This window comes from Epinephelus moara, chromosome 17, assembly GCF_006386435.1.
Source record: "Epinephelus moara isolate mb chromosome 17, YSFRI_EMoa_1.0, whole genome shotgun sequence".
In the NCBI taxonomy this organism is placed as follows: domain Eukaryota; kingdom Metazoa; phylum Chordata; class Actinopteri; order Perciformes; family Serranidae; genus Epinephelus; species Epinephelus moara.
This window is the reverse complement of record NC_065522.1, coordinates 3486520-3509780: the sequence shown is the minus strand read 5'-3', so window position 1 is coordinate 3509780 and position 23261 is coordinate 3486520. Positions and strand designations below refer to the sequence as shown.

Here is a 23261-nt window from a genome sequence, read left to right as displayed (position 1 = left end):
ACTTGAACACAAGGATGACATAATTTTTGTGGTCATAGGATTAGGTCCCTGTGACCTTGCATCCATTTCATTCTGCGAATGCGATAGCTCAAGAAGGCCTCATGGTGAATTTCTCAAATTCGGCACCAATGTCCACTTGGCGTCCATTAAGACTGAACTGATCAGAATTTGGTGGTCAAAGGTCAAGGTCAGCGTGACCTCACAAAACATGGCCATAACTCAAGAATTCATATGCTAATTATGACAAAATTTTACAAAAATGTCTAAAGCCTGGTATACACTGTACGATTTTGTGCTGTCCCAGACATAAGAGGACCAACGTTAAAGAAATGTGGTGATATCTATGGGTGGGGCTCTAAAATGGTGGTCCTATGTTGAACAGTGAGAGGTTCAAGGATGGCCATTGTCACGGTCTTGCGATCAAAGACATCCTGAGATAAAATTCTGACAGTGTCAGAAATTTGGGACGACCATCTCCTTGTGTGACTGTTGTTACCACCTACGTCTACTAACCAACAGCATAAAATGATGCACTGGTGCTAAACCCAAACAAACAGACAAATAGCAGTACGCCATGGAGTCCAGATGCGCTAAAAGAAATGTGTGGGATTCAAGCAAAGAGGAAAACCTTGTGTAGCTGTGGCAGCAGAAGCCTTGCCTGTATGATGTGTCCTGCAGCTCTTATCATGATCGCACAAAGAAAGACAAAACATGGAAAGCTGCCAGGTGAACAACCTAGCAACTAGCAAACACACACACACAGACACAAAACAATATATAGTGCCCACAAAACTTTAGGATATTTAATAATGTGACCCACTATGTTGTGCTTCACAGTTGGAGAAGTAATAACCTGTGCAGCATCCTTGCACACTCAGTATGGGAAGCTATTGCATTGTACATCGTAGCCTGTGATTCAGTTAGCGCTATCATCATACAGTCTGCATACATCAGACTTGATGTTGTACCCAAGTTTATTAGATCTATGTCACACAGTGTAGCTGCACCTAATTTATAAGATTATAAAATAAGATATAAGATTATAAGAAGACATTTTATAGCCAAAAAGACAGAAGGTCAACTTCATCGTGACATCATTATGTTATGCAAAAACACTGTGGTGCACGGAGGCATACAACTGTGAGACAGTAATTTTAGTTGTTTTGGTCTGTCATCCATTCAGCCAAGGCTGCATTACCAACCAGGTAAAGCGTGCAACTGCCCTGAGTTCTATATAAAATGGTTGTGGTAACTTGATTGTTAAAAAAATAATAAGTAATGTTTTTCTAAAATGACATACTTGGCAACAGATAATAATGTCAGGAAAAATATATGTAGCAATAATAATGATAAATAATGATAACATATATAACATATGATAACACACACACACACACACACACACACACACACACACACACACACACATATACATACATATATATATACATATTTATATAGACTATGTGTGTGTTATCATTATCATTGTTATTAAGGAGCTTTAAGTAGCTGTGTCTCTATGATCATTAAGACATTTTTCAGACCACAGGAAGTGCCCTGCCTTTTCTCTGATATGATTGGTTGTATTCTCGGTCTTTCAACAGTTTTTCCAGCCAATAGCAGACGAGCAGCAGCGAACAGCGGTACCGCCTCCTGTAGGCGCAATTTGCCCACAAAACGGAGGATCATTTTTATTCTGCGGTTTGCAGCGTTACCGTCCGCTTTCTATCTCCAGTTCGGCGTGTGTGAGCGCGTCCTGAGCTCCCCCAAAATGCTCACGGTGTGAATGTGAAGCGGCAGTGAGAAGATTTGAAACGGACCAAGTGAAATGCATCCCCGGAGCGCTGAACCTGTTCCGTCCCGCCGCACACAAAGCCTGTGAAGCAGGCCGTGTTTTTCCTCACACAGACACCGCGCTGATGATGCTCAAACATGTCGGGGAATCATTACAAAGGCCACGAAGTCAGCTGCTGCATCAAATACTTCATTTTTGGATTCAACATCCTGTTCTGGGTAAGAAGGTTTTCCGTTTTATTTGACGCGTCTGCGCTTCTCTTAATTACAGCTGGGTTATTATCACGTCCACTGGCCAATAGGGAGGAAGGCCCCGATCATCACCGTTACCGGTGCCCTAACTATTCAAGTTCATATTTAGAGTCATATCAAAGCATTCATGTCCTATTGTGGTTATATTTGTCCCGTAATGTCCGGGTCAAAGCAGCTGCAGGCCACTTCACAACACACACAGCTAATCGGCTTTTTGTAGTGAACTAATGACAGCTCAGCGCCTCAGTGTCAGCCTGCAGTCTCATCATTCATATCACACACATATACACGATGAGTGTTTCACCTAGTCTACGCTTCACTATATATTAAGATACCACCCCATGTGTTTTAATAAGTGATTCATATCAGAAATATGTGGTTGTGTGCTGTTTTTGTCAGCATATAAAATGTGAGAGTTCAGAAGCACTTATAAGACACTGTCAGATGTTCAAGTAAAAATCATCTGCATTTAAATTAGAGCTGCAGTCACCAATGATTTTCAATAACACTTAATCTGAATAATACTCACTATGAAATGTCAGGAAAGGGAGAAAGTTCTCACAGAGAGAGTCAAAGTAAATCAGTATGTGCTTACAGCTATTCTTGGGGTATATTTGCTTGAAAAGTGATTTAATGATGAACTCAGTATTGGAACTCTGTGAATGAAATATCCAACGACCATTCGTTAATGTAAAGGCATTATGGCCCATTTTAAACATATTTTGCATAAATATTAGGGGAGTGTGGGGTCAGTTGAAACATTTTCCAGATCTTACTAATGTCCTTTTCTTCCAAATGAAATTTTACATGTACTTAGAAAATATAACAAACAATGATTTCCATTGGCTGATCTGCCAATTTTTTTCTCAACTAACCGATTATTCGCATGATAAAAAAATGTCTACTACAATACCCCAGGGCCCATGTTAATGTCATCAGCAGGGGCAAACCCCCAATTTAGGGCCCTGTGCATAGGCAGTCTCTGTGGGCTCACTGCCCTCCCTCTTTTCATCCATGGCTCACTCACCTTTTCTTTTTTTTTTTAAACAAAGTTAGTTTGCTTCTTTCCTTTTTCTTCCTCTCTTTCTTTCATGCTTTTGTCTTTTTTTTTCTTTCTTTGGGTCATTACTTTTTCTCCTTTTTTCCTTCTGTCTGTCTTTTTTCTTTCTATCTTTCTTTTTCTGTCTGTCTTTCTTTCCTTTCTCTTTTTTTCTGTCTTCCTTTCTTTTTCGGTCTATATTTTTTCTTTCTTTTTTGTTCTGTTTTTGTTCCTTCTTTCTTTGTCCTTTTTTCACTCTGTCTTTCCATTTTTTTCCTCTCTTTTTGTTTTTTAAACTCTGATGTTCCTTTCTTGGGGAAAGACATGACAGTGTACATTGTGGCTTCAGCAGCATGAGCAGTCACTCTGCTCATGCTGCATTTACAGATGAGTCCTAGTGCAGGGGCGGACTGCACCATCTTGCAACTCTGAGGGGTGAGAGGGGCCTCAGAGAGTCTCTACTGTATTTTTAATACAAAGTTTAGTCTTCCAACAGATTTATTCAACCAATTTGAAGACAAGATGAGATAAATTATTTCAAGGGCCACAGTGGCCTCAGAGGAACTATGTTTGTATTCTCATTGAATAATAATGTGACAAACTGCCATTATGTCATTTTGCATCAGCACTTCTTTCCAGTGATTTGACCTGACTGTGGTGTTTTACAGCTGCTGGGCATGGCCTTAGTTGGCATTGGACTGTGGGCATGGAGTGAGAAGGTATGTACAGACACTCTCTTAACAATACAATACTTGATGGTGGGTACGAAATATGTTAAAATCACCACGAAAACAATGCAGATGCAAAGTCTATTACAAACGTTTGCAGGTTTAGGGAACAAAAAAAAAGGTAAAATTTGGGAAATGACTGGGGTTTTGGTTACAATGACTACATACACAACATTATGTGGTGGTGGGCACAAAATGTGTTAAAACAACGTGCTGGCAACATGAAAACCATGCCAGCGCATCATTGTGAAATGGTTGTAGTTTGGTTACATCTAGAGAAACTAAACTTAAAGTGTTACTTTGTTCTCTAAACATAACCAAGCCACGACTGTTTCACAGCAGTGCATTGGCATTGTTTTCATGTTTCCAGCATGTAATATTAAAACATTTCGTGCCCACCATCACAATGTGTTGTTCAGACTTCATGGCCATTTCATGTATTTCTATAAGGCCAGGCAGTTAACAAAAGGTGTACGTTTTTTTTCTTCATTTCTACATCTCCAAATAACATCTGCTATTTAAGTTACCGTTTGACCAATAAGATTTTTTTTTTTTTTATCAAAGGCCAATGTGATAATATTTTTCTTGTTTCTATGCCACTTCTTACTCCAAATTAAAAGTGCCCTTATCATTTTTAACAACAGATCAAATGCATAATAAGAAATGTGCACAATTGTATCCTTTTAACATACACTTAAAATAACTGCATAAAGTTTAAAACCAATTTTTAAACTGAGTTTACTATGTATTTACCAATTAAGGGTGATAGAATTAAGAACTCTTCTAACCAAACATCTCACTGAATCAGCTCTTATTCCCATCTATCCAGTGTAGTATTTTGAATATACATAGGTATAAAAATGTAATTAATCCAAGTGCGCTGTATCCAAGGACAACACATTTTTGTTTTTTTATTTGTGGCTTCCTCAGCCTTATTTCTCTTATTAATTTGAGTTCCATCTTGTTTTATGTTGCTGTGAGCCTTTTGGCAAAGGTCTTCTATCCTGAAAGAGATGCAACCGCTTTCCTCACACTGAGTGTGTCGTGTTCTGTGTCTCCCCTCCAGGGGGTTCTCTCCAACATTTCGTCCATCACAGACCTGGGGGGGCTGGATCCGGTGTGGCTCTTCATGGTGGTTGGGGGAGTCATGTTCATCCTGGGCTTTGCAGGATGCATTGGAGCATTGCGGGAAAACACGTTCCTACTCAAGTTTGTATGTTCCATGAAAAGACCAACAATTACACAGTGCAATGATGAATGATGGGAAAACTGACTTTATCATTGTGTCTTCCTCCTGTAGTTCTCTGTGTTTCTGGGAATCATCTTTTTCTTGGAGTTGACGACAGGAGTCCTGGCGTTTGTCTTTAAGGACTGGATTAAAGACCAGCTCAACTTGTTTATCAACAACAACATCCGGGCATACCGGGACGACATCGATCTACAGAACCTCATCGACTTCACTCAGGAATACGTAGGTTAACTAAACAGCAAGTTCTTTTACAGTTCAACACAGAAGTTTATTCTTTGACTTAGGAAACAGCAATATGATTTTTACACAAATTCCATTTACTAGCATTTTCTAGAGCTTTCAACTATATGCCACAGCCGTCTTCAGCACATGGAGTTTGCAATTAGGTGAAGACCTTGAGATGCGTTGAAAGCCCCAGAAAAAAGTTCTCACTTTGACGTTTAATTAAGATTATTTGGTAAAATGTTATTTTACACTTCACATTTTCCATATTGTCACATTAAGTGTTATAATTTGTAAGTGTATTCACTAGAGGTGAGGGACTCGAGTCACATGACTTGACTCGAGTCCGACTTGAGTGACAAATTTGAGGACTTGAGACTTGCTTGACAAACACTGATGAAAGACTCGATTTGAGTTTGACTTGGTGTTCATGACTTGAGACTTGGCTTTATTTGTATTTTTCTAGATAGTGAGGAGCTATATTTTTAAAATATAATGATGCATATATCACAGTGGGGGAGGACCCACCGGCTGATATTTGTGCCCATGTTACCACAGCTCTTGAAAAGTAAAAATTGAAATGGAAACAAAGCTACTACACATGAAACATACAAATGGTTAGTAGAAACGTACAATGCCAATATTTACTCTGGCAATATGTTGGATTATTATGTTGTTATTACAAAAGGTCAGTGTGGTAGGGAATTTCTTCAAATTTGGCACAAACGGAAGGATGAACTTGATTAGAGTTTGGTGGTCAAAAGTCACCGTGACCATGTGTCTGTCTCCTCTGATGAATACATTATCTGAAAAACATCTTCAGAAATGTTTCTCAAATTTGGCACAAACGTCTTGAATCGAGAATGAACTGACTAAATTTGGTGGTTGAAGGTCAAAGGTTAAAGTAAATGTGACCTCACAAACATGTTCTGGCCAAAACTCAAGAATTAATGACTAATTATAACAAAATTTTACACAAATGTCTCATACGATAAAATTATATCCAGAAGGTCCAATGGTCAACTTCACTAAGAAATCATGATGTTGTGCAAAAACACTTTTCTGGCTGTTATTCGGTGTTATAACTCAGGAACTGAAGGGGAGGCATTTGGTCAGACAGGGATGTAAAATTCTAAGTGCAACTTGACTGGTTCACAGAGGCATACACCCACAAGGCAGGAATTCTAGTCTTGAAGCTACATCAAATAACTGTAAATGAGGATTCACAGTCAGAAACAAAATCTTTTGGGTGGTGACTGCAGGTCCTTACAGTTAAAGAACAGAGGGCAACCCTGTTAACAACAGCAGCTCCTCATTTTAAGAGAGGTAAACCTATGTGGAGGCTTTGCACGTGAAAAGACACCATCTGTTCTGATTGGACTTGAGTAAAGTAAAGGGAGCCAACCAGGTCCACTTGTGATGAGCCTTAAATTTACCTTTTACCCTTTTTTGTCTACAAATCAAGGAAATCTAGAATCCAATAGGAACCGTAAACCTTTTTGTCCTCTCTGACCTCAGTGGGAGTGCTGCGGTGCATTTGGAGCAGACGACTGGAACCTGAACATCTATTTTAACTGTACTGATGGGAATCCCAGTCGGGAAAAGTGTGGCGTTCCCTTCTCCTGCTGCACCAAGGACCCTGCGGTACGAGTTCCTCAGTCTTCATGCATGTTCATGTATAAAGTTATCATGCACATGTGCATCAGGGTCACAAATAAGCAGACAATATTAGAGAACACTTTTAAACCTGAGGAAGGACTCAGTGCCTGGCTAATTCAGAGTAGTTACTGTTCAAATACAGTACAGCAGCAATACTAATAACATTCCCATCAGCCTCAGCTGCTAGCATGCTAACATGCTAAACTAAGATGGTGAACATGGTAAACATAATCTGCTAAACATCACCATTTTTGCATTATTTGCATGTTGACATTAGAAATAGCACTGGGGCTCACAAAGCTGCTGTACTGTAGATACACTTTTAGTAGCTGCTTTTAAAAAGGCTATGTACTATAATGTTTGTTCTTTCTGTCTCTAGGAGGATGTAATAAACACTCAGTGTGGATACGACATTCGAGCTAAGCCAGTAAGTCACATGAATCTGCCTGACTCACTCATTCTCACCTTTTCATTTTTTTCATTCTGATTGTCCTACAACTACCCAGACAGGTTTTATTTATGTCTTGGTTGAGATTTTCTTTAATAGAAAATGTGACATGTCATCTCTTATTGATATTAGTCAGTAGTTTATAGGGGTGTAAACAACCAGTTTCATCATGATACAATATTACATAGATTCTTTGGACAATTATTCGTTATTTGGCAATATTACAAAGTCTGCCATGATAAGATTTCGATTCGATGTGATTTAGGGGCCTGCGAATGATATGAAGCGATATGTCCATTCAACACAATCTGTTACCGGAGAAGCTGCCACCCTTTACTTTTATGCTTTTGGCCATGAAAGATAAAAACAACACATACATAATGTAAGTATTTGCAACCGCTTAAGTGCAGTAAAGTTTACTTTAAACTGACTCCACTAGCACAGGTGAAATAGCACGTGGGATAAGTTAACCCTCAGTGCTTTCTGCCAGAGAGACCTTTCTGGAAGAAATCTTTTCATTTGAACCCAAACCGTCATCTTTTTCCTTAAACTTCAGGTCTATCTGGCTTAAAGCCCTGAAAGCAAACTTCTCCCAACAGCCATAACACATGGATTTACAACGTTATTCAACAAAAGTATCAAATTCAGCTCAGAAATAACTGTCCAAGTTCATGGAAAAAACTTGTGTTTTGCTAGTCACCCATTATTAGCTGAAGCATGTTTACAATGCATAAATTAGCCTAGCAGCTAGAGGACTTTTTTTTCTCTACTCAGAGCTTAACAAATTACATGTAACATTATTATTTTTTTCTTACTCGCTCACTCTGGACAGAAGAGGAAGGTTAAATTTCAGCTTGTTTGCACATTTATTCAGCCTGATATGTGTTGAAACAGAGCAGCTAATGTTACTGTAGTGACAAGTTAACGGAGTGAGATGCTGTCCAGGCAGGTCACGTTGAGTTTTGTCTTGTAACGTCATTGTTTACATACGCCATGTGCTCTGTCTGTTAACCTGTATTTTCTTTGAAATCCAAATTATTTCCACTCTGCTGATTTATTCCATAATAAATAACGTTATCCTCATCGTCTTTCTCTTGGCTGCCTGCCATCTGCCTGTCGCTGTATGCCGGTGACACAGACTTTCAAAATAAAAGTGTATCCTAAAGGTAACAATATGGAACAATGTTTTCACTTTGCATTGATGACATTGGATCGCTGATCATTTAATCAATATATCGTTCCAGAATAATGGATCATTACAACCCTAGTAATTTAGTGCGGATATTACATACTGGATTTGAAGACAGGTTAAAGATGGAATAGACATGAACCTGGCATGATTTGATGAGAAATTGAATCTTCATTATCCATTACAATACTATTTTAAAAACCGGCACAGATCTGAGAGTAGACTCATGACATGTCCTTATCTTGCCAATCACAGCGTAAGAATAATCAGGTGTTGATAAATGTGGCGGTTGAAAATAATCATCATTTAAATTTCCCACCCCAATATATTTTCGGTTTAGAGGCCTCACCCCTAGAATTTATGACATGGAAAAACGTAATATGGCCAAGAAGAGAAATGTCCCTGAGCTAGAAATGGAAAAGCTGACCAACCAGTTGGTTCTATTGGCAACCTGAAAAGTTTTATCAGAAGAAGTCAGAATAATGCAGTATGGAAAAAAAAAAACCGTGCATTGCAGTGGACAATCGAAATCCAGCTGAACTTGGAATATTTAATTTATATATCCATGATATGCACTGACCCATACCATACATATATTAATAATAGTAGCCTACAGTGGCATGCAAAAGTTTGGGCACCCCTGGCCAAAATTTTGTTTACTTTGAGTAGTTAAGTAAGTAGAAGATGAACTGATCCCCAAAAGGCATGAAGTTAAAGATGCTTTTCAACGTTTCAACGCAAGATGAGTGTATTATTTTTGTTTTGTACAATTTCAGAGTGAAAAAATGGAAAGGAGCACCATGCAAAAGTTTGGGCACCCCAATACATTTGAGCTCTCAGACAACTTTTACCAGGGTCTAAGAGCATTATTAGCTTGTTAGGACTATGGCTTGTTCACAGTCATCATTAGGAAAGGCCAGATGATGCAAATTTCAAAGCTTTATAAATATTCTGACTCCTGAAACCTTGCCCCAATAATCAGCAGCCATGTGCTCCTCTGCACAGCTGCCTAGCACTCTGAAAACTATATAGGAGGAAGATAATAAAGTGTTTTCAGGTAGCTGTTTCCTCAGTTCATAATGTAATTAAGAAATGGCAGTTAACAGGAACTGTGGAGGTCAAGTTGAGGTCTGGAAGACCAAAACAACTTTCTGAGAGAGCTGCTGATAGGATTGTTAGAAAGGAAATCAAAACCCCCCGTTTGACTGTAAAAAGACCTGCAGGAATATTTATCAGACTCTGGAGTGGTGGTGCACTGTTCTACTGTGCAGTGACACCTGCACAAATATGACCTGCATGGAAGAGTCATCAGAAGAAAACCTTTCCTGTGTCCTCACCACAAAATTCAGTGTCAGAAGTTTGCAAAGCAACATCTGAACAAGCCTGATGCTTTATGGAAACAAGTCTTGTGGACTGATGAAGCTAAAATATTACTTTTTGGACACAATAAGCAAAGGTATGTTGGAGAAAAAAAAGGTGCAGAATTCATAAGAAGAACACCTGTCCATCTGTTAAACATGGGGGTGGATTGATCATGTTTTGGGCTTGTGTTGCAGCCAGTGGCACGGGGAACATTTCACAGGTAGAGGGAAGAATGGATTCAGTTAAATTCCTGCAAATTCTGGAAGCAAACATCACAGCATCTGTAAAAAAGCTGATGACGAAGAGAGAATAGCTTCTACAACAGGACAATAATCCTAAACACCTCAAAATCCTCAATAGACTACCTCAAGAGGAGCAGACTTAAGGTTTTGCCATGGCCCTCACAGTCCCCCGACCCAAACATCATTTCAAATCTGTGGATAGACCTTAAAAAAGCAGTGCATGCAAGACAGCCCAAGATTCTCACAATGCTAGAAGCCCAAACAAGAACTGAAGAAATGTGAAAGAAATGTGTCCTCTTTAACTTTTTGCCTTTTGGAAACCTGGTCATTTTCCACTTAACTATTCACAGTAAACAAAAATTTTGGTTAGGGGTGCTCAAACTTTGGCATTCCACTGTATATATTATAAAATGTTAATATTGTTAGAATATTAACATAAAAACGTATAAGTGACCCAGACAGAAGAGTGTGTGGTCGCGTGTATCAGGTCTGGTTCCATTTTGTGTGTAACAGGTGGCGGAGGAGATTGATAATCGAGTTCTTTGATTAATCAAAGATCAAAGTAACGCGTTGAGCCCCACACTTCGTGTCAGCTCAGAACGCAGGTGCTGGTGCATTCACTGCCAGCCTGGTGACAAGCGAGATCATGTGTTGGTCCTGTGGTGCTACTTACAGTAACATAATGAGTTTATATAACTCCACCGCTGTCTGTCTCTGCTGCACTGCACACACTGAGGGCTTAGCCCCGCAGCGCTGAGAAAGAGCAGAGGCGCAGCAAGAAATGCAAATGCGAAGCGCATGCCGCAGACATCACCACCAAAGCCCCTTTCTGAGGCAGGGAAAACCCTGTATTTTGGTGGTCAGAGATCAAGGTGACAAAATTTCCCATAAACGTCTAATAGGATAAAATGATGAACTGATAGAATTTTATGTCTAAAATGTCAAAGATCACCTTCACTGTGACACCATAACTTTCTGCAAAATAACTTTTCTGGCCATTATTCAACATCACATCTTAGGGACGCGGTATCTTAAGAATACCTAAAAGGAATTTCTTAAATTTGCATCCACATGGACTCAACAATGAACTGATTAGATTTTGGTGGTCAAAGGTCAAGGTCGCTGTGTCCTTGACTCTGTCTCATTCTCATGAACGTGATATCTCAAGAAGGCATTGTGAGAAGGTCTTCAAATCTGGTACAAACATCCACTTGGACCCAAAGATTAACTGATGAAATTTTGGTGGTCAAAGGTCACTTTGACCTCACAAAACATGTTTTTGGTCATTACTCAAGAATTTATACGATAATTATGACAAATTTTCCCATAAATGTATAATAGGATAAAATAATGAACTGATAAAATTTTATATTCAAAAGGTCAAAGGTCATGTGACATCATAACTCATAATCATCATAACAAAATAACTTTTCTGGCCATTATTCAATGTCATATCTCAGGTACAGAAGAGGAACATTTGATCAGATTCTGAATAGGTGGCTCATCTTAGGGGTCCACCTTTAAACTGTGTTGATTGTCTTCTTTGCTGGCAGGTGGAAGATGTGTGTGAAGCATCCACATTTTAGAATGTGTAGTTTCTTTGAAGCAAAATCCATATTTGAAGAATTGTCTACTGTCATGGCTTCCAGTATTTGTGATAAACTAGGACACATTGTGGATCTATCTCTGTACTGGACACAGATACCTAACCGGTGTCTTTTCATTTTAATTTTTTTTTTTATCATTTCATTTATCTACTCAGGATGAGTTTTTATCAAATGCCAGATACTTTTTTATATCTGTGGTATGAGTACGCTAAGTCAAAATGTGAAGATGATGACAGGATGTTATGTTGATCCCAGGACTCGGAGCAGAAGGACTACATCAACGTGAAAGGCTGCGTGCCGCAGTTTGAGAAGTGGCTGCAGGACAACCTCACCTTGGTGGCCGGGATCTTTATTGGAGTGGCACTCCTGCAGGTGCGGTCCTTTCAAGAGTTCAACTTTCATAATGTTTTAGAAAACAACAACTACAAAAGCATCATTCCATATTTACTTTTAGAAAAAAGTCTAAATGTTTCCATTTTATGTTGTTTTCCTTTTATCCACAGATTTTTGGGATTTGTTTGGCCCAAAACTTAGTGAGTGACATCGAAGCCGTGCGGGCGAGCTGGTGAGAAAAATCTTTACTTGAAATACTTTTGTTTAGTATCTCATATATCCTCATATAAACAGCACTGTTTTGCCATTGATTCTTCTCATCTGTTTCTACTGTTTCCATTTCATAACATGAAGAGAAATGCTGGAAGTTTCTCCCAGGCCGATGTTGTACATACATGATGGCCATATTTTCGATTTTTAAAAAAAGTTCAAATTCAAAGTAAATGCACAGTATTTTGAGTTATAAATAAAAGTCTCAAAGTATATGTCTGTGGATTACAAAGGCTCGGCATTTTCAAGACATTCTCATTTAGTTTGGATTACAGCACCAGTCACAGTTAACAATGCTCTGGATAATGTGTGAGTATAATCTTTGCACTGCTTGACATTTAAGTCATTCTTAAACTCAAACATATTAACAAACTAATGCTGCATTCCATTTACCTTGGAAGTTGGAGCTGGGAATGACGTCACACCTGAGTTGACCACATTCCAGTACAAGTCAGAGACCAAGATATTATTAGCAATACTAGCTTTAGCCAGGTTAGCCGTTGTCAGCAATACCAGCTTTAGTCAGGTTTGTCATTGTTAGCATCATATGTAGCCAGGTTAGCACTTGTTAGCAATACCAGTTTTAGCCAGGTTAGCAATTGGAATAGAATAGAATAGAATAGAACAGAAACAACTTTATTGATCCCACGAGGAGCTTCTCCATCCCACAATGTACAAACAACAACAGCAGCACACTAATCCATGCCAAGCAAAGTCCAGTAAAACAGACAACCGGATCGTTGATTGGACACGTAAGTTAAGATAAATGTCAGTAAAAAGATACAAGTATAAATATAAGAAAGAAAGACCATAATCCCTTCTATTCTGTCAGGACATTATTTGTTAAACTAATTACCATCTAAGTTTAGTAACCGAATAGCTGAAGGGATAAAAGATTTAGAGTAGCGATTAGTCCTGCTCAGAGGTACAAGGTATCGAGACCAGAAGGCAACAGTGAAAACTCTTGAGACAGGACAGGGCACGCTGTGTATTAATGATACTCGTTCCCTGGAGAGGTAGGAAGGAGATTTACGTTTCTGTTTTAAAACCAAAATCAAACCCTGAAAAGTGTAGGGTTAGCTAGCTAGCTACTGAAGATATAGCCTACTGAATGTATACACATGCTGCTTTTGCTTTTTAATGATTACAGGGGGGAAAAAAAGCCTGACCCTGCTGTACAGGAACCAGTGAAGGAAAGCAGGGAAACTTTGCCGATATTCAACCAGCTGTGTGTCATTGCATTGTGCGCAGATGAATGTTGTTTGACTTCCCCCGGAGATCCCTGCTTGTCCGGCAGCGGAGGTCCGGGTGCTGGCAGCGGCACGGGGCGAAGCCAAACACTGTTCATCTGTTCACACTGTGATGCCACACAGCTGGTTCAATATCAGCAAAGTTTCCCTTTATATTCATTGTCTTCTGTGGCGATCAGCAGTGATGTGGTGGTTCACTTTTACTCTGTGATCTGTAGGCTTTAGCTTCAATCTTTATTTCGTTACCTTGACTTCGTTGCTGTGTCAGTCTGACATCCTGAATATATCCTTCAAATGCATATTGTAGACCCTTCTGTCAGACCCTTCTGTCTGCTTCTGTCTGAAATCACTTTTTTGTTTTTCCAAAAATTTGAGAGTATTTCTGCAGGGAGTGCCATGCTAGTCTAGCTCCGAAACTGAAAGTTTGTCGGACGTAGCAACAGTAACTAAGGGGGGCGGGCCTTAGCGAAGGGTGAATTCTATCAGATTAGTTGTACACACAGTGTTGCGTAACTTCTATCTGTGGACTTGGCTAGAACTGGTATTGCTAACAACATCTTGGTTTTCCGATTTGTTGTATTGGAATGTGGTAAACTCAGGTGGGACATCATTCCCAGTCCAATTTCCAACATCGGAGGTAAATGGAACACATGGAATTCAACTTTAGGGGGTCTTCCAGTTGAAGTTTCTGACTGGTGACTCAGAAATTCAGACTTCCCAGTGCAAATAAAATGCACAAATTGTAATGCTATCTGCAAGAAAACAATGGTATTAATAATATTTTGGCTCTAAGAAGAATGCTTGATGCAAGGTTTGTACATAGGTTTGGGAGGTACCCAGTCCCTAAAGTGATTAAAGTTATATATAGGCTAGATCTTTAAATCTATTTTGCTGAAGGTATATAGTGTATATCTTATGTGCACAAGTTATCCTGTTAGCAAAAGATCCTTATGTCTTGTTTGCTGTAGACCCATATTTTTTCTTATATATCTCATGCGCACTGGTTATTATGTTGTTTGGTCATGATTCACATATGTTGTGCATATAGGTAATTATGTGTTTAGCACAACAGCTGTAGCCAGTGTTGTTACACTTTATTATCCAGTTTGCACAGGACTGATACCTTGTTTGTTTAAGATGTTGAGCTTGTGCGCACAACAAAAAAAGATATGTAGTCTTTGGGGCTGCACAAGGTGCATGACGATGCAGGTTGAGAATGTTAATAGTACAGAATATGAGAATAAAATCAAGACAAATAGCAGAGATAAAAAGCTAAAGAACATATTATTATCAGCTTTTCATCAAACATCTTTTAATAATGCAGAAAAAGATGTTTGAATTCCTTGGCAGGCTGAGGGCAATGAAGCTCCTGCCTTTTCATTTTCGGAGCTTTATCATCACAATGCCAACACTCACCTCATTCTTCCTCCTCCATGCTTTGTCAGGGTGCCCCCCCCTCTCTCCATGCGCCGACTCCCACCACACTCCAGCAAGAAATCATCGGCTTACTACTCATGAGACACACAAACACATGCTGTATATGTGTTTGTAGCCGGTGGGTGTGATGGATCATTTGGTCATTGTTTTGTCTGTAGCGTTGCTGTGATTGGGTGGATGATATGTGTTTGGTGTTGTGTTGTGTTCCATCTAAGGGCCAAATCTGTAAAAATCTGTAAACTCAGTACATTTACACGCACAGTTAAGTCAGGCTATTATTATGGCTGATTTTAATTGGACTACTGGCCTTGTCCCAGTAAAGCACGTGAGGGGAATCGATTTATTGACTCAAGTATGTCTGACTCCGCCATGATAGGTGGTGATATACCCCTTTCAGCTTGTTAGCAGTGGACCATTTTCACAGACAGTCACAGACCAAACATTCGACAGACAAGTTAGCTACGGTTAGCTAGCATCAAACTGGTACCATAATGGACAACTTTACAGCTCTGTACATTTCATCTGTCCAACAATGCACAGTTCTGGATGTAGATTTTGCCATGTTGTTACTGGCTTCTTCTTCTGTTACGCATTTAATGCTACTTGACCCTTCAAAGCCAGGGGCAGGAACTGTGGAGCGTGTGCAGAACACCTAGCTGAGTTTGGCTGCTACTGACTGTATACGTTGCAGAAGTAATTTGACTACAGATCACACTATCTGAATGTGTTATGTGTCCGACTCTGAGAAATTCGACTTCGATTTCAGATGGACTAATGTGTTTACATATATTTTTAAAGTCCAGTTTTAGTCGGAGTAAGACAATAAATCGATTCAATCCATTTTTTCTCAAATGTCATGTAAACGTACTGAGTGTCGTTTCGGTGAAGATTCTCAGTCATCCAGGTCATGGTAATCATAAGTGCTATATCGTAGGCAACAGGACTTGCTTGCGTTTCTTGAAGACGTTTTGCAGAAGACGTTATAGCACTTATGAGTACTGAGTGTCCTGTGGAGGCAAAAGTGAGCCACTGGAGTAATTCTGTAATTTGTCACTGCTTAATTACATCAATTTAATTGATTCAATGAAACAGGCATGTGACATGCTCACTGTGACCTCATGCTGCACTGATGGGTGACACTAAAGAAATTCAACTAATAAAGTCATCAGAAATGTATCAACAACTCCATCTTCCACCCATCCTGTCACATCTAATGCCTTTCTCTACATAACCCCAAAACTAATAACAAATGAAACTCACTCACACTCAACACACACAATATTAAAATGTATTAATTTAATAGGCTTTTAAATTAAATTTAAGATGATGCCAATGCCAATCAGTAATTTCATTCATTCAGTGATATATTTAAATTCAAAATGGAATTAACTTTAGAATGACCTTTTCTTGTAGTCCATATATATATATATATATATATATATATATATATATATATATATATATATATATAGTATATTTTATTTATGTCTGCCTAACATTTTCCTCCTCACATTCCATTTCCTGTTCTCCATTTTAACATCACCTTTTATAAAGATGTGTAAGCAGTATTCTACCAAAGCATTACATGAAGTCCAACCTATAGAGTGTTTTACAATAGTCCTGATCCTCATGACCCTCGCCAACATGTAAGAGCTGGCCAGTCATAGCTTTAATAAGGGATGGGAATCACCAGAGGATCCATGATGCGATAATAACTTGGTACATAAGTCACAATAGAATATTATTGCGATTTTGAATAAGTTGTAATATGCTGAGTATTGCAATAAAATATACTGCGATTTATTACCTTTTTTCTACTTTAAATTATGCCCCCAAAGGAAAACTTTGTCGACATCTGTTTTATCTAATAAGAAGAAGTTTTCAGTCTGTTCCTCTCACAAAAGCAGCAAAATGTATTTAGTGGACTGAAATAGCAATTGGTTATATTATTCTAGTAGGCTACCTAAAGTTTAGCTTATATTTGTAATATTAATAATTCATATAATAAAAAAAAACTTTGATACTTGGCACTGTGTGACAATATGATATTGCCACACAAAAATATTGCGATACTATGCTGTTTCAGATTTCTCCTTTGTCATTAGTTTAAGGTCCACACAGTTAAATACATTCAGCGTCATACTTGAGTATGGCCATGTCGAGCTAGTTTGCCGTCTCTCTCAAGTAGCTGTCAGTTGTAAGAGCTTACTCTACAGCTGGAAAAAGGCCTTAAGAATAAAAGCTCTGTGCCGGAAATTCACTGTACTTAAAAACTAAGGGCGTTTTTTTTTACAAACTTAACACGTTTGTGAGCCACTTGTGGTCCTTTCAGAATGGACCCACAACTCACTGTCGGACCACGTCCCAACAGTTGGAAACCACTGCTACTTGTGTAGTTAAATCGTGTTTTTTTCACGGTCTGAGGCCCCGATCACACAGAAAGTGTTTTAACAGCTGAAAGCAGCTTTTTGTAATTGTTTTTAATGAAAAAACTTAAAGTCAGAGCAGAAAAGCATTCCACATCATCATCTCCTTTTTTCCCATCGTCCAGTCAGATACTTTTAGAGGCGGGCACTCTGTGGTGGACAAGACAACAAGTTTACAGTTGGTAAACAGCGGAGGAGAAACTGGTGGTGCTCGCTATGATCTACCCTCTTTTTAAGGGTCTCATGTACCCCCACAGTTCTCCGTCTCCCTCTGCTCAAGAAACTATTTGCTGACAGCCTCTCACCCTCAACCAGAGTTACAGCAAATATCCTCTGCCTGTCCATTCCAGTAACTCACTACTAACTACTGTGAATATAAGTAGATAGTTTTAGCTAGCCAAATTAAACAGCAGATTGATTACATGGGTAGGTTAGGCTAAGGAAGTGATGGTGTGGTTGCCTGGCTACAATAAAAAAGGGCAAAAGGCATTTTTTTGCTGGTGGCATTCGATTAAAACAAAAAAAGAGGCAGTGCAGTGCGCCTCACGTTTTGTAACCTGCATAACACTTTCTGCGTGATTGGAGTCTTAGACTTCAACAAACAGTGACTTAATTGTTGTAAGTAATCTTTTAAATTGACAAATGTGTAATTCATCGCACAGTTCAAATGGGATCAAATTATTTGTTTGTCGCCATTAACAACCCTCCATATTTTTTCTGACACAAAGACCCATGGTGGTCCACCAGAAGGGGAGGGACTTTACCTCTCAGTTGTAGGTTAATAAGTTCAGATGAAGCTGTGAACAGTTTCTGAAGTTGTCCCTGAAAACCAGGATCCATGTCAACATGTTGGATTCCCCTTTGGGTTTCCGGACACCTTTTGGTATGATCACTGACGCTACTTGCTTCATTTGCACTGCTTCAATGACTTTACATGTAATTCACTCGAGCAAATTGTTTTATTCGCGCCCAGTGTTAACACAACATTAAGGGCCAGTGCACATGCTGTGTTTTTTGCGCTCTCAAATTCATTGTTTTCAATGTAGAGGCGCAGCAGGTGCGCTCAAACACCAGAGCATCGCCGTCTCGGTGCAGAGCACGTATTTGGTGCGACTGCTGCACCCTGAGAAAAACAAGAGTTCGCAGCCGAGTGCACTGCATGTTGTGACGAAGAACAACCAATCACAGCCAGCAGATATTTTTCCCTTTGCCCTTAAATAACAGTATGTGATAAATATGGAGGAGATAGTTGATCATTTTAGTGCAGAGCTGCCAGAGCTTTACATCTGTCCAACGGACAAACACACTTAAAAACCAGGGCCTGGAAGAAGATCAGCTCGGCACAGTATTTCATGTAAGTAGGCTGGTGTTTGTTATGGTTGCAAAGTCAAAGCAACCTCAGATACAACCTGCCTCTGCGCTCTCAAAAGTTGGCACAGAATAAGCACATGAATCACACAGAGTGCCTGACGTTGAATTTTCCAGGCAGTTGAAGACATGGCATGTATGTGGCATGTTGCCATGGCCGAACGGAGTGGGGGGAAAGTGAATGACTTTCCAAAATTGTAAAATAACAAGCTGACCTTAATCAAGACCATCAATATTTACATGGTGAAATACCAGCATGCAGATGCAGCTACCAGGTTTGTTACAAAAACATGGGTTGAGTCTCTGAGACAGAAACATAGGTGTTAAAGCCAAGGTGGTACCATTAAGTAGAGAGTCATGGTGAGGTCCAGAGTAGTAAATTCTGCACCACTGTAATGTGAATACACATTTATCCTTTGAAAGCTCAGGAGCAGACACAGCAGGACAGAGAATGTCCAATTCGTACATTCCAAACATTTGATTTTTCAAAGCATGTAGCTCAGAGACAAATCCGAAAAAAAATCCTTTTCAGTGTGACTGCATGTTTATGACCTTCCTACGTGTTCCTACTGAGCTGGGCTTGTTTGCATTAATAAGCCTTGGAGTCATGTGACTTAAACAACAGTCGTGTCTTTCTTCGTGGCCTTTTCCTCCACTGTGAGTGTGTGCAACTGGAGACATTTTTCTGTCTCAAAATGTAATCCCAAGTCTTCTCTCTCCAGCCTTTAGTGTAGACCGCTGATCCTCTGCAGAAAACCAAGCACTCCTAACCTAACCCTGAATTGTTCTGCTTTCTGTTGTGCCCTCAACTTTTATTTTGAAACTGTTGACCAACACAGGGGTGTTGGAGCTTTAATTAGTTGATGATTTGAAGGCTTTCTAATGAATGTCATTTTGTATCTTCTCTTTTCCAGTTTCTTTACCTAATGCTGAAGCAGCATTGCAATTCTAACAGGTATCCTCCTTTTTATGAAATTGAATCTGGCTGTATGAATTTAATCCAGTGTTTATCACATAAAAATGGAAAATAATGGATTTTGTCTCATTTTGTTTTGTCAGCTTGGGGTCTTTGAACGCGCCTTGTTGAACACATTATCAGGGGAGCATTCAGAAGACCTCGCCGATCACCTGCACCATTTTGTTCACTGAACCAGCACCTTTTTTCAAGGCACTAATATGAAATGCTCTGTATATAACACTGTGTGTGAATTCTGTAAAAAGAGAATTGTTCAGGAGAATGGTTAAACATGCACTACATGCAGGTCATCACAGCGCTCCAGTTTTGATAGCTTCGTGTAGAGAGTAGGAGTTTTGATACATCTTTTTGATATTAGATCGGTATTTTTCACTGTGGAAATAACGCTCTGTTGCTAAACTGTCATGTAGGACTGTGAAATAGTTGTGTGCAAGAAACTGAGGTTCTGCCTATTTTAAAGTTGAGTACTTGCTTTACGTACCTTTCTACCACTTGTCTAGGACTGAGGCTCTGGTGGGCGAAGTCGTGAAAGTTATGAAAGTTAGGAAGTGGTCCTTTTTTTTCCTTAAAATAACACTTTGAAATGTCCTGAAATTCCAGGACTTCTTCAGCTCCACAAATTCCCATTTAACCAGTCACGAAATCTTTCTGCTCATCGAATAATATACAAACCTAAACAGAATTCTTGTTGTTGCACGAACAGTGAATTTGAATTTGTGTTCAGTGACAGTCATGTAGAAATATGAATATCTGTGTTGTGATGGCAGAAATGAGCTAAATTTTTCCCAGACACCAGCTTATCAAGAGAAAAACGAAGTCTTTAGTATAATGAGTTACTATTCAGCTCATCAGTCCCTCCAGGATTTCGCTGGCTTTTTTTTTCTGGGAATTGTTGCCTCCTAAAACGCCTGATTTCATGGCAGCTTTATTAAAGAAAAAAAAATTGCGATGCTTGTTGCAATGTTTTTAGGCCTTTTTTGGCAACAGAAAAAGTGAAAGTGAAAAATGCAAAAATATCTAATATTTTTAAAAAATTTATAATTCCTTAACAACCGAAGACAACTCCTTCTAGTGAGAAGAAAACCGCACTGTTCTGGGTTTTTGATTTATACTACACTTACGTTACCACGAACCATGCAACAGCCTCCCTCATGGTGATTTGTCTTGTCTGTTGTCAACACTTTTCAGCCATTCTCCAGGTGTTCCACCACAACGTTGCACACACTGCAAACAGCTTAACCCTGCTTTAGTGCTGAACATCAAGGAATTGCCTTTCATGGTCTTTAGCAGTCACTTTTGTTGGTGTATGCGAGACCTGTGTGTTTCATGTCTACAACCAGGAACAAAAGGATGTCAGTTTATGCGGGGGACTGCTATGATTGGTGAAACTCATGGGAAACTGCAGTGATTTGCCAAATTTACAGAAAAGTTGCTCTGATTAGACAAAATTGTAAAGTCACACAGTATTCACAGGGATTGGTTGAATTTGCGTTAATTGTTGTGATGACAACATTGAAACATCCTGGAGGGACTTACTATTGGACTTAGGGATAAGTTAATGTATGGATAGAGTTTACAGCTTTTCATATTTAGGTCTGAGAATCAAATTATATTTTTGGGGTATTGACTGAAATCAAGTACCAAAACCTGACACTGCACGTCATATACTTTGTTCACATGTAAACTGCTAAAGGGACTTCTTTTCAACCAGTTTGGAAAGGATCAGGGTGATCAACATACATGTGGGTATTGAGATGGACTTGAGAAATCTGAATTAATCCTTTCAATGGAAATGTGTCAAAAACGTTTATATTTCTCAAAATCAGATATTGAATGGTTACATTTTTGCATCTGTACTGAAAGTCAAGTATGAAAATTAGCACCATTACAGCCCAGTCCTATCGCACTGTAGCCCATGTAAAGAAGTCATTGTAATTCTTGAACGGCTCTTCTGACAGTCCTGACAGTTTGACAAATGACCCCCTTCATAGAGTGGTGCAAGAGTGAGCCCTAAAACCAAACACAAGTTGGCATTTTAGCACTCCCGGTTCCCTCATCTTGAAGTCACTAGGTTTTTTTTAAATAGGTCTTTGGTTAGGTGTCTGAATTAAGGTCTGTGGTTAACACAAGCTGAAGAGACTTTCAGGTTTTGTTCTGCGCCATAAAATTTGTCAGTTAATACCCCACTGTGATGTCATCACACTGAACATGGCTTTACAGCCTTGTTATGCTGGCAATGTTGAAGTCATGTGACTGTAGGGGGTGCCATAGTAGCTCAGTGGGTAGAGCAGGTATCCTATGTACAAAGGTGATGTCCTTACTACAGCAGCAGTGGGTTCGAGTCCTGCCTGCAGCCCCTGCTGCATGTCACCCCCCCCCTCCCCCCATCACACCAAACACTGTCCTATCAATTAAAGTAAAAAAAATAATCCTAAAAAAAGAAGTCATGTGATAGTGGTGGAGTTCATTTATATCCTAATGTTAGCTTTTTATGTCTGGCAGTTGCACATACACCTCAAAAAGTCATTAAAGTGGTGTCCATGTCTAAAGATTATCCTTCTGAACGAAACACGCAAGTATCATAAATGTTAGTTTGCCACAGAGTTTTTTTTTTCTGCAATAATCCAAAATCCAATGGAGAAATCCCATATGCTTTTTGACAAGGGAACCAGGGCGATGCAAAACTTCCAGGTTGGGCTACAAAAACGAACATCCCTGTAGCACTCTATTCACACCTTCTTAAACATTTTTGAAGACTTGGAGTAGTCTGGATGATTCTGAAACGTGTTTATGCTCTGATCCATGTATGACTACGCATTTCATTTATATTATGGTAATAACTGTCACCAAGAAGGTAATGTTTCCTTATCAGGTTTTACATACTTTGGTGGTTAAAACATGAGCCAGGGATAAAATGTCATCTTTGGTGTGGGTCTGAGAATTTTTAATAGACTTTTTAACATTGTGAGGGCAGTTTTAAACATTCTCAGTATTGTCTTACATATTTCTGCCCTTACTCGAATGAAAACAAACCTGGCATGTGCATCCCGTGATTGTCTTTCACTGTGTGTATTTTGACACAAATCTGATCAGTATGCACAAGTCTATACAGCTCATTCTTGATTGAAACTGTGCCTCATATCGCATATTTCTATACGAAACACTTAGTATGGGAAAATGCACTGTACTACTGGCACACTCAAAATGATCCAAAAGTTAAGTGTGTAATGATGGACACTTCTCACCCTTAACGGTCGCCAACTCTGTGATGTAGCGGAAGCGTCTGACATGGCGGCTGGGGACAACAAGGAGCCTGAACTGGCCACAGTGAACACTGCTGTGTTATCCATGTTATACATGTTTTTTTACCAATACTGTTGAATAGAATCTGTCAGTAATGTTTGTTGGGT

At 39.3% G+C, this 23261-nt stretch overlaps 1 protein-coding gene across 2 annotated transcripts; it reads left to right on the top strand.

Moving 5' to 3' along the window:
• Positions 1-1617: 1617 nt before the first annotated feature.
• Positions 1618-22237, top strand: tspan5a (tetraspanin 5a). Of its 2 annotated transcripts, XM_050066990.1 has the most exons (11): positions 1618-2013; positions 3754-3804; positions 4880-5026; positions 5114-5284; positions 6803-6928; positions 7323-7370; positions 12047-12163; positions 12295-12356; positions 15090-15199; positions 19790-19830; positions 19935-22237. In XM_050066990.1, exons 1-9 carry the CDS (start codon positions 1933-1935, stop codon positions 15160-15162), a joined length of 876 nt encoding a protein of 291 aa, XP_049922947.1. In that variant the 5' UTR covers positions 1618-1932; the 3' UTR covers positions 15163-15199; positions 19790-19830; positions 19935-22237. The 2 variants fall into 2 exon arrangements, with proteins under 2 accessions (XP_049922947.1, XP_049922948.1); XM_050066991.1 differs by lacking the exon at positions 15090-15199.
• Positions 22238-23261: the final 1024 nt, after the last annotated feature.

Coding starts and splice junctions, on each gene's coding strand:
- tspan5a (XM_050066990.1), top strand. CDS start 1,933: ATGTCGGGGAATCATTACAAAGGCCACGAAGTCAGCTGCTGCATCAAA. Junction 5,027..5,113: donor ACACGTTCCTACTCAAGTTT/GTATGTTCCATG, acceptor TTCCTCCTGTAG/TTCTCTGTGTTTCTGGGAAT. Junction 5,285..6,802: donor TCGACTTCACTCAGGAATAC/GTAGGTTAACTA, acceptor CTCTGACCTCAG/TGGGAGTGCTGCGGTGCATT.